This window comes from Opisthocomus hoazin, chromosome 6 (genome assembly GCF_030867145.1).
Source record: "Opisthocomus hoazin isolate bOpiHoa1 chromosome 6, bOpiHoa1.hap1, whole genome shotgun sequence".
Classification (NCBI taxonomy): Eukaryota; Metazoa; Chordata; class Aves; order Opisthocomiformes; family Opisthocomidae; genus Opisthocomus; species Opisthocomus hoazin.
The window spans coordinates 53599501-53611792 of NC_134419.1; the positions used below are offsets into that span (position 1 = coordinate 53599501).

A 12292-nucleotide genomic window follows, 5' to 3' on the forward strand; every position below is an offset into this window, starting at 1 on the left:
TTTAGCAGCCCATTGTAACGTTCGATCTTTCCAGAGGCTGGTGCATGGTAGGGGATGTGATACACCCACTCAATACCGTATTCTTTGGCCCAGGTATCTATGAGGCTGTTGCGAAAATGAGTCCCGTTGTCCGACTCAATTCTTTCGGGAGTGCCATGCCACCACAGGACTTGCTTTTCAAGGCCCAGGATGGTATTCCGGGCGGTGGCATGGGGCACAGGGTAGGTTTCCAGCCATCCGGTGGTGGCCTCCACCATTGTGAGTACATAGCGCTTGCCTTGGCGGGTTTGTGGCAGTGTGATATAGTCAATCTGCCAAGCCTCCCCATATTTATATTTTAGCCATCGTCCTCCATACCACTGAGGCTTTACCCGCTTGGCTTGCTTGATTGCAGCGCATGTCTCGCATTCATGGATAACCTGTGCAATAGTGTCCATGGTCAAGTCCACCCCTCGGTCACGAGCCCATCGGTATGTCGCGTCTCTTCCTTGGTGGCCCGAGGTGTCATGGGCCCACCGAGCTATAAACAGTTCACCCTTATGTTGCCAGTCCAGATCCACCTGAGCCACTTCAATCTTAGCAGCCTGATCTACCTGGTGGTTGTTTTGATGTTCTTCAGTGGCCCGACTCTTAGGGACGTGGGCGTCCACGTGACGGACTTTTACAACCAACTGCTCCAGCCGGGCAGCAATATCTTGCCACAATGGGGCAGCCCAGATAGGTTTGCCTCTGCGCTGCCAGTTGTTCTTCTTCCATTGCTGCAGCCACCCCCACAAGGCATTGGCCACCATCCAAGAGTCAGTGTAAAGATAGAGCACTGGCCACTTCTCTCGACTGGCAATGTCTAAAGCCAGCTGGATGGCTTTCACCTCTGCAAACTGGCTGGACTCACCTTCTCCCTCGGCAGTTTCTGCGACTTGTCGTGTAGGGCTCCATACAGCAGCCTTCCACCTCCGCTGCTTCCCCACAATGCGACAGGACCCGTCTGTGAACAGGGCATACTGTTTCTTATCTTCTGGCAGCTGGTTATACAGTGGGGCCTCTTCAGCGTCACCTCCTCCTCTGGTGATGCTCCGAAATCTTTGCCTTCTGGCCAGTCCATGATTACCTCCAGAATTCCTGGGCGACTGGGGTTTCCCATTCGGGCACGCTGGGTGATCAGAGCGACCCACTTACTCCACGTAGCATCGGTGGCATGATGCGTAGAGGGGACCCTCTCTTTGAACATCCAGCCCAGGACCGGCAATCGTGGTGCTAGGAGGAGCTGTGCTTCAGTGCCGACCACTTCTGAAGCAGCTCGAACGCCTTCATATGCTGCCAGAATCTCTTTTTCAGTGGGAGTATAGCGGGCCTCGGATCCTTTGTATCCCCGGCTCCAGAACCCCAGGGGTCGACCTTGAGTCTCCCCTGGTGCTTTCTGCCAGAGACTCCAGGTTGGGCCATTCTCCCCGGCTGCGGTGTAGAGCACGTTTTTAACATCTTGCCCTGACCGGACTGGACCAAGGGCTACGGCATGAACTATCTCCCGTTTAATTTGTTCAAATGCCTGTCGTTGCTCAGGGCCCCATTCAAAATCATTCTTCTTCCGGGTCACGTGGTACAGAGGACTCACAATTTGGCTGTAATTTGGGATGTGCATCCTCCAAAAACCCACAACACCCAGGAAGGCCTGTGCTTCCTTTTTGCTGGTTGGTGGAGACATAGCTGCTATTTTGTTGATGACATCCATTGGGATTTGACGGCGCCCATCCTGCCATTTTATTCCTAGAAACTGGATCTCTTGCGCAGGTCCCTTGACTTTACTTCGCTTAATGGCGAAACCGGCTTTCAGAAGGATCTGAACTATTTTCTCCCCTTTCTCAAAAACCTCCTCCGCTGTGTCACCCCATATAATGATGTCGTCGATGTTCTGCAGATGTTCTGGAGCTTCACCTTTTTCCAGTGCAGTCTGGATTAGTCCATGGCAAATGGTGGGACTGTGTTTCCACCCCTGGGGCAGTCGATTCCAGGTGTACTGGATGCCCCTCCAGGTGAAAGCAAACTGTGGCCTGCACTCTGCTGCCAAAGGGATGGAGAAGAATGCATTAGCAATGTCAATTGTAGCGTACCACTTGGCTGCCTTTGACTCCAGCTGATATTGAAGTTCTAGCATGTCTGGCAGGGCAGCACTCAGTGGTGGTGTGACTTCATTCAGGCCACGGTAGTCTATTGTCAGTCTCCACTCTCCAGTAGATTTTCTCACTGGCCATATGGGACTATTAAAGGGTGAGCGAGTTTTGCTGATCACTCCTTGACTCTCCAGTTGACGGATCAGCTGATGAATGGGGAGAAGGGAGTCTCGGTTGGTACGATACTGTCGCCGGTGCACCGTTGTGGTCGCGATGGGTACCTGTTGTTCTTCAACCCTCAGCAACCCCACAACGGAAGGATCCTCCGAGAGACCAGGCAAAATGGACAGCTGTTTAATTTCTTCCGTCTCCACAGCAGCTATGCCAAAAGCCCACCGATACCCCTTTGGGTCCTTGAAATAGCCTCTCCTAAGATAGTCTATCCCAAGGATGCACGGAGCCTCGGGGCCAGTTACAATGGGGTGCTTCTGCCAGTCCTGCCCAGTGAGGCTCACTTCAGCCTCCAGTAGACTCAGCTCTTGGGACCCCCCTGTCACTCCCGAAATGCAAATGGACTCTGACCCTTTGAACTCTGATGGCATTAAAGTACACTGTGCACCAGTGTCCACTAGAGCTTGATACTCTTGTGGATCTGACGTGCCAGGCCACCGAATCCACACCGTCCAATAGACACGGTTGTCCCTTTCCTCCACCTGGCTGGAGGCAGGGCCCCTCTAATCCTCGTCAGAGAATTTGCTGCTCACTTGCTGTAAGAATGACTTGGAGGTCCCCTCCAGAGGATCGGAATCAAGGTCAAACTGTCTACCTGGTCTGGAGAGCTGGCTTCTGGAAACTGGAGCGGCATTTTTCCTAACAGAATCCCCTTTTGTGATCGTTTTACCTCGCAGCTCACGCACTCGTGCCTCTAGACTTGAGGTGGGTTTTCCATCCCACTTCCTCATGTCCTCTCCGTGGTCACGCAGGTAAAACCACAGGGTGCCCCGGGGTGTATAGCCTCTGTATTCCCTCTCCTGAGCAGAGAAACGCTTGCCCCTAATAGCTGAGACACTGGCCCGTACAGGTGGGGAGTAGGACATGTTCTCTTTGATTTGCCGCACCTCCCGGGCCAGTTTCTCCACAGCTGAGACAAGGGAGGAAGAGAGACTTTCCTCATATTGCCGGAGTCTGACAGCCACCTCATCCACTGTTGGTGCCTCCTTACCCTTCCAGTTTACAACTGCCAGTGAGTTGGCATATGAGGAGGGTGCGCTCCGCACAAACTTCCTCCACATAGATGCTGTGCACTGGACTTCATCTGGGTCTGTGGGTAACTGGTCATCGTCTGGTTCATTATAAACCAGCTCCCGCACAGCTAATTCCCTCAAGTACTGAATACCCTTTTCCATATTGGTCCACTTGCCAGGATGACATACAAAATCGTCACTGAAGGGGTACCTCTCCCTCACCCCTGAGAGAAGTTTCCTCCAGAGGCTGAGGACTTGTTCCTTTTTCCCAATGGCCTTGTCAATGCCCCCGTCCCTGGCCAGGGATCCCAGCTGCTTGGCTTCCTTGCCCTCTAACTCCAAGCTGCTGGCCCCATTATCCCAGCACCGCAGCAGCCAGGTGACAATGTGTTTGCCTGGGTGGCGGCTGAAATCTTTCCGCATGTCTCGCAGCTCGCCCAGGGACAGGGACCGGGTGATGATCTCTGTCTCTGTCTCCTGAGATGACCCTGGCTCATCGTCATCCCTCCCGGAGCGATCTGCTCTCTTTGCATCTTTCTTTAGTTTTACGGGGGCGGCTGCTACGGGCACAGGTTGGTCACTGGGCTCAGCCACGCTGCCTGCAGCTGGAGCTGCAGCAACTGCTGTGCCTGCCAGGGAAACCGAGGCAGACCCTGCAGCTGTGGCTGCAGCAGCCGTGGTGCCAGTCGGGGGGGCTGTGACTGCCTGCTGGGCTGGAGGGGCTGCAGGGCCGGCTGGGGCGGCTGCACCAGTTGCAGTGCCTGCCGCTTCGTTTCCCCCTTTTTCCCCTTTAGGGCACTGAACAGTGTTGAACAGGGCAGCTCGGTAGGCGTGGGCCAGACCCCAGCATGTTGCAGTGATCTGTGTCTCTCTGGAGTTCCCAGGGTGGCAGCACACTTTTTGCAGATATTTTACTAGACTATCTGGATTCTGTATTTGTTCAGGGGTGAGTTTAAAAAACACCTGTGGTGCCCACTGCCCTAGGTACTTGCCCATGCTGTCCCACACACCCAGCCACTCACAGCTATCCAGCCCCGGGGCAGGTCTCTGCACGATGTTCTTAACTGCTTGCTTAACCCTAAACAAAAGCTGAAACCCATTCAGGAGGCAGAACAAAAGGAGAGTGCTGCCCTGAGCATCCCACGGGTACTCGAAATTCTCAAAAGCCGTTAGGACCAGCCTGAGGGAGAGAGGGGGGGCGAAAGAGTGGGGGGAGGTATCCCCTTCGGTTTTCCCCACAGGCTGGGTTTGATTATTCACAAATTCTAAGACATAGGGTCCGAGGTACGGAAATGACCGCAGTGCCGCATGCAAATACAAGCCTAATTTCATGCACATTGACGTTATCATGTCATAAGTCGATATCGTACAGTACAGTAAAATCATAACCCTGATCCTTTTCCCCGTGACGATGAATAGCACCACAGGGAACAAGTACAGCAAGTACGGATTCAAAAACCACAACCATCTGATGAAAGACAGAAACATTTTTACCGGCGACTATTTAAGTAACACAGAAAAAATGCCTACAACAAAATTTAACAAAATGTAAGAAAGCAGTTTTAACACCCGCTGCTCAGCCCTGCCGTTATCCCCGCCCCACGTCTGGGCGCCAATTTAATGTTTTGGTTTCGGCTGCCGCCGGCAACAAAAGCGCCACGCGGCCGCCCCTCCCCCCGCCGGCGTGCGGAGGAGAATGGAAAGAAAGAGGCAGAAACTGGTGGGTCGGGATAAGGGCAGTTTAACAGAACGGCAAACAGAGGGAAAACAGGAACAACAACGATACAAATAAGGAGAAAACACAACCACGAACCGTACAACAGCCGCTCTCCCGAAACAGGACCGGCGCTGCGCCCCCCCAAGCCGCGAGAGCCTTCCCGCCGCACCGCCCCCCCCCACCGGAACCCAGCGTGACGTCCCATGGTATGGAATACCGGGCTCTGTTTGGCCAGGTGGGGTCAGCCCCCACCCCCCGGCTGTGCCCCTTCCTGGATTCCGGTGAAAATTAACCCTGTTCTGGCCAAACCCAGGACAAGCATGACATTAACGTCGTGGCTGTATGGTCAGCTGCCTTGGAAAAAAAAATAACCAGAAGATGCATAAATCTTCTATGTTTGACAAATGCTTCCAAGTAGAGGCTGGTTTCTGTCCTGGAAAACTACAGATATGGTTTGTGATTACTCATTCGCTTTGTAGTCATGGAAAACTCCTGCTAATGTTGGAGGTTGGATCCTGATCCTCTTAAAAAGCCTTGTGCCAAGATGGCCCAGGCTCATACTGGTGGGGTCTCTGAAGGGATTATTTTCAAGTCAGAGTATTTATTGAAGACTTACACTAGTGTAACAGATAAAAATTAGTCCTCAAAAGCCTATAAACCTCTGTTCTAATGCATTTATCTCCGTTGCATGCATTTCCTTGTGCGTGATATCCTGTTAGCAAATGCTGTCTTTAAAATTAAACGATGTGACTGTGTTTCCTGCAGTCACATATTTTGCCAATGGCGGTGCGTTTGTCTGTTCGGCTCGAGCGTTTTGTAGATGTGAAATCTCTCACAGCAGACACAGCAACATGCTGATGCCTGGTATGGCAAACTTTGACTTTCAAGAGCATTTATTACCTGTGGTTGGCAGATGGGTGCTCGTTATGTTTTCCCACCAGGCCTGTGAAATAGAGGGGTTTTTTTAGGAGCACCCAACCTTGTTTGTGAACCTGTTGCGCATTCAAGGTGAGAGCCCAATTTTTTGGGGGTTTAAAAACTTGACCCTGGCTGGTGTTTCTGCCATTTTGTAACATCCAGCTTCCTTCCATCTTTTGCAAACATCCCTCTTCCTTCTCGGGGAGGTAACCTGGGAACCCCAGCCTACCGCTCAGAGCCCACCAGAATTTAGAAAATCTCATTTCTACAGCTTGCTTTGATTTGGAGGGAGGGTATATCAACACATTAGAGTTTACTCTGCCTTATTTCCCTCATTTGCATATTCTAGTTTTCCTCTGTGTCTTTGGCTTTGTTCGTTGCTTCACTTGATGCTGGTGGGCTTTCCATTGGCTGATTTGTAAGTGAAGGATGGTATTTTCAGGTTAGCCTTGCCAGGCCAGATAGAGCTTTGGGACCCGTGCGAAATATTACATAAAATATGTTAGTAATCTGTGATCAATGCAAGCGCTCAGTCTTTAATTCTATATATGAATTTTGTCTTCCTATATATAATGATATAAAAAGTTTGTTGTACTAAATTTGGTCTTGTAAAATGCTCATGTAAATATTTGTAGTATTGAACGTTATTTGGGGTTTAGATACTTCTGAGATTAAATTTGCCATCACGATGGCATGATGGCCATGTAAACCCCTCATTTTCTTAAGATGTGTTAAGTTATTAAGGCCGTAAAATTAAAACCAGCTGTTCATTCTGTGGAAACAGCTGTGGCTCACAGCACTGTTGTAGCTAGCTTTGGTTCCTGATGCCACGCTGGTTTTGCTGGATGGATACGGTTCAAATGCCTTGTGTCATCGTGACACACTGGCAATACTGATTTCTGTGAAATCGTGTAGACCTCTCCTTAAATCTGACCCTGCAAGTGCTGGAAGAAACTGGTGTTGGGCTGGGAAGTAACCCTTGTTGTTGATTTTATACGAGGTGGGTGAACACAAGGAAAGTAAAATATTTTTTTGTGATTTTTGTTTTGTTCTACAGTTTGTGTCTGTTTTTTTATTTTCAGACAGACATTATCAACACTATGTGCGGATACAAAACCATTGACAAAGAGGTAACGTAACCAGTGTCCACCGTGTCGTGGCAAAGGATGGTACTTTTGTCACCGAAAATCCGGGAATAGACCTCGTAACACCAATGTAGTGTTAAAAGGCAGGCATTCTTTATTGCGACGTCGGATGCACGGGGGATAATTCCACCGAACGTGCATGCCCCATACCCTTTCCGTGCAGTTTATATAGATCAAAATATACATATTCATCTGATTACATAAGCCCTTTCTTTCATAGTCAAATCAGTCCATTTTCATACACTCCTCCCACCCGCACTTGCGCAGTGCCTCCTAGTGGTGGTCGTTGGGGGTCCTAAGATGAAGGCTTATCCTCTTCATCACAGTTTCTGCGCAAACTCAGTCCTCTTCTGGCTCTTGTCCCTGCGGCACGGGTCATCTTGACCAGTTCTAGGCACCTGCTGGTTTTAATTAAAACTAACTTCTTTGGGGAGAGATGTATGACTTTTTGCTTCAATTAATTCACACAATAGATAGGTACCACAAATACACCTGCAATCATTTGGTAACGCTATTTCTATTAAAAATCCCCCTTCACCATTATTGTTTAACATTAATGATTACCTAGGGACTAAACCCTCTGTTCCCAGACCTAATGTTCAGATGGGTAGGGCTGTACAAGGGACATAGCAGCATTGTTCGTGCTTTATGATTAACTAATTCCATCACCGTGGTTACACTTTGTGGCATTTTTTGATCAGTTATAGAGTTGTCTTCTGCTTACTTACATCTACCAGACAGTAAAGACAGCAATTAAATTGATTTTATCTGGAATAGCTTTCATATATTAAAAAACCGAATCTTGTTTGATTGTGGTAGCTTCCCTTCTTTGTATCCTCCACAATTCCTCGTCTGACGAGCACGAAGCCCGTCTTCCCAAAGCTCATCCCCTTTGTGCTAATTGCACAATTAATGCAAAGAAAACTGCTTTCATACTTTTAAGTGGTGACTTGAGTTGGGGAAAGTTTTTAACGCTTAAAAGCCAAGGTTTCTCACTGGGTAAAATCAGTTTTGGTAAAGCCAACTTAGTTGTGTCTAAGTATTTTGTATCCCGGTAGTGGGTGGTTTATTTTTCAGCCTGTAATAGTTATTCCTGGAAGAGCAGTGGGACTTCCCAGGCTGCGTTGGTAGCCCTCTCCTGCCTCCAGGAGGAGGATGGGGCCTGCTGCTCTGGTTTCCCGTCTTGGGAATAGCCCCAGTGACTCCAGAGTAGAGACTGCTCGAGGCACTAATTGCGGAGTGATTGAGAAGGGAAATCAGTAATTAGATCTGCCACGAGTTCTCCACTTCTGGCTTTGGAGGGCTGGTGTGGGGGGTTGGACTGAAAAAGCCCGTCTCCCCAGCTCATTTGAGGCACTTGGCACACAATGGCAGCTTCAGTTGTTGGTTTTTGGGATTACCGGTCATCTTTACATATGACCTGTCTTCGTTTAGACTCATTGATTTATGGCTTAATCACCTAAACGCTCCAGCCTGGCTCTGACGCCCAAAGCACTTAAGCATATGCTTAACTTACCCCATTCATCGGCTCAGGACCCTCTGCAGCATCAAGTGCTTTCTGTATTGTGGGCTGGGGTCACGGTGCAGCGCGGCTTGCGGGGCTGAATCTGAAATCCTCTTGTTCCTGCCCTTTTTAGAGTCTATTGCAAAGCACTTGGTCCACAATTTATGCTTTTCCACTGCTGTGCTTTCGACTTGGAAGCAGAGATAAAAGCTAGAGAGACTTCTCCACTTTCCAAGTGGTCTAAAATGAGAATTGGATGCATTTCTTTTAGAGAAGTAGATTCAAAGAAAGGTTTAAAAAAAAACCCCACAAAACTTGTTCAGGTGTGCAACAACGTAAAACCAGGTGGAAGAATTAATGATGAGATCTGTGTCAAGTCTGGGTTTAAAGAGATGGGAAGGAGGTCCAAATTTGCCTCCCTGAAGTTTGAATTCTTATGTGTTACTGTATTGTATGGGAGTGCAAGTGCCTGTGGGAACGTCTGCCCTGTTGTTTTGCAGCGCTTGAGTGTTCAGCATGTTATACATGTCCGCGGATGCACAAATGCCGTGCTTATTTGGTTTTTGGACAACTACAGCATCATGGCCGGCGTGCTGCTCGGCATATTGCTACCCCAGGTAAGAAGGGGCCAGTGCGTTATCCTTGAAAGGGAGTATCTGATTTGTTGCTCTGGTATGCAAAATCCTATTTGACTGTCCTGAATTATAATTTTTAATGTAAATTTAACACAACTGATAAGCTGAGGTGACATTCCAGTGGTTTGGTAGCATTACTGTGATCTATTGCAGGATTTAGTGGGTTAATTTGGTTTTGCTTGGGTTTTTTGAGTCCCCTCCTCCCCCTAGCTGCATCCACTAAGATTTCCCAATGCTCCAAGGCACAGGGGTGGTAATTCTTCTGCTGTATTATCTCTTCACAAAAATGATCAATTTATACCGCTATATGTGAAGAAGAATAACAATGTGAGTTTATGTCTGTACGTGTGCCGCGTACCTGCCCGTCTGTCTGACGTGTGTATCCATAATTTGTCGAAGCTGTGCTGCGAGGAGCGTTAGATAACGCTGTAGTTGACCTCTGCCTAGAGATGCCCCTTCTTTTCGCAGTTCCTGGGAGTGCTGTTATCCTTGCTTTACATAACTCGGGTGGAAGATATCATCACAGAGCACAAGCTGAGCGAAAGGCTGTTTGAAGAAGCGCAGCAGAGATCTGCCGCCGAGTTTGCTGGAGCCGGCTGCTGCATGTGTTACCCGGGGTGACTTCAGAAACCTCAAACACAGTTCGAAAAAAGCGAATCCACCTGTTGTGGTTTGTGCGGGCTCTGCCTGACTGTGGGTGCAACGGATCAGCCAGCAGACCGGCGGGGGGTGGGCAACGCGCCGACACCTCCGTAGCCTCGTCGCTCTCGGTGTGTCTGCACCCAAAAGACACGCCAGAAGGGCTCCGCGCTGCCGGCGGTGCCGCTGCGGTATCGCGACACTGCCGGCAGCAGGGCTGGTGGCTCATTAAATCTTTTTTGAATGATTGCTGAGTGATGCGCAGCCGGGAAATCTGTTCTGTGAAGATTTGAAGGTAGATTTCTAGGAAGAGCCTTTGCATCTTGGGAAGTTCGTATTTAAATGTTTGTCCTTTCCAACTTGATTTTCTTACTCCTTCCAAACAAGATTTCTTACTGATCTATATGGTGGATATTAAACATGTGTTTAATAATTTTTTTGATGCTAATCTTGATGAATTTACTGACAATAATGGATGTGATGCTGAACACTTTCATTGCTCAGTCTTTTGTGCCTTCTAATAATGGAGCAAATGCCAATGTTGAACCAGCCAGGTAACACTTGAGACATTTTTAATGCAATTTGTGACTGTCTGGCTTTTCTATAAACTTACAGGATGTTTGAGTCTTGTATGTACTGTAATTTTCCTCTTTAGTAAATTAACTAGGTGATTTATGATTTTTTTTTTGAGTTCTGTATGTGGAGATGTTTCTAAATTTTATTCTTGTCAAAATAAAAGTAAGAAGTGTGTATTTTTAAAAAAAGCGTAAAGATTTTGTTTAAAATGCTTAAGCCTGTTACGCCTGTCCCTCAAGCACCGAATCAAAAGGCAGAAGTGCCTTGAGCTGTGATTCTGGGTTGGGTGCTGACTTGCCTGGGGTTTTGGACAGTCACGGAAGGTCTGCGCCTCGCTTGCTTCTCTTAGTGAGTCAGAGCCAACACTTGGGAAGTCACCAAGAGCTCTGGGGTTTTTGCTGTCGTTGCTTTGTCCTGAGCATTTCTCTGCAGTCTTTCCAGCCCCAGACAGGCTTGCAGGCAAAATGCAAAACCTAATGATCATGATGCTTCAGATAAACAAAAGCAGGATGAGAATAAAGCGGGTTTGGTTTATATCCTGTCTTTGTGAATCTCTTCTTTTCTGACACTCCACTAAGCCACACAGAAGAGTATCTGATATTATTCTCTCCTTGCTGCTTTTCTTCTGCATCTTTTTGCTTAATTTCCTTGTCCTGGATGTGTTTTCTGCTTTCTTCAAGTCTCGGTGTTTGCTGCTTAGCTCTCTGCCTTCACCAAGGATTTCTGAGGAAGCTTCATGCGTTTCCAGGACCCAGAAAATGACACATCCAGTTCTTCAGTGTTTCTGATGGTGTCTGGAGAGAGAGAGACGCCGTGGAGTTATCGAGCCCATCATCCGCGGAGCTAGGTTATCTCCTACACAGCACACTCTAGCGTTGGCTGCCGTGCATGGTTACATATTTAATTGCTCCATATAGTTGTCGCCTAAATTTTCCTGGTCTCAGTGTTGATAATATATTTTGTTAAGAATCAAGCTGTGTTTTGAGGGTGGATTTGTGTGCAGAAGGGGAAAAGGAGGGGGCAGCTTCGACGGACCGAGCTGACTGCTGGAGAAGGATGGGAAGATTGAAGCCAAAATTGGTTGAGTGTGGAGAGCGGGCTGGGGAGGTGGGAGCTGAAAGCATCAGGAGATGAGGTTTGACCAGAGGCAGAGCCGTGCCCTGGCCTTTAGCAAGAAGGGACTAACACTTGAAATGGGGATGGCGGGAGGGCTGTAATGAATTGGAGGGAATGACAAAGGTAACCTTTCTTTCTTTACTAATAGTGCCTTCTGAATGCGGTGGTGGTTTTGAAGTACTAGGTAACTGGGAAAGCAGGAGATGATGAAGCGTGGTTAGAATTTGGGTGGTTTAAATGGAACAGGGAGAGTATTTGGGGATACCAGGGAGTGATTGTCCTTTAGCAAGGAAATTTGTGGGCTGTACTGAATTTTCAGCCATCCTCAGTGCTCTCTGTCATATGCAGTGTTTGAGGGGGGTTTTACCTGACAGTCACGAACTAAACATGATTTTTTTAATAAATTATTGATTCAAATACTATTGACCCTTCCCATTCACTCAGATCTGAGGAAATTAACTCCTGGCTTCACAAGGCCGTGGCGACCGGAGGGAAGGTTGACAACAGCCAGGAGGCAGCTGGAGGAGAGGGACTCTGTCCCTGCAGGCACCTGAGCTGTGGGAGATCACAGGGAGGCTGCGATGGAGGAGGTGAATTTGCTCTTAAGCTGGAGGCGTGGCTCTTTGCAGTGTGCCATGCTATGTCCTTTGAGTAGATTGATTTTTTGAATGGGTTTGGTGTATGCACAAG

At 48.4% G+C, this 12292-nt stretch overlaps 1 protein-coding gene across 1 annotated transcript in view; it reads left to right on the forward strand.

Moving 5' to 3' along the window:
• The window catches only part of TSPAN15 (tetraspanin 15), a 32493-nt gene extending 21144 nt beyond the window's left edge, over positions 1-11349 (forward strand). The window contains exons 6-8 of the mRNA XM_075423140.1: positions 7070-7117; positions 9137-9253; positions 9740-11349. Of these exons, the coding sequence (XP_075279255.1) occupies positions 7070-7117; positions 9137-9253; positions 9740-9892 (318 nt within the window). The 3' untranslated portion in view covers positions 9893-11349. The remainder of the gene's footprint in view (positions 1-7069; positions 7118-9136; positions 9254-9739) is intronic.
• Positions 11350-12292: the final 943 nt, after the last annotated feature.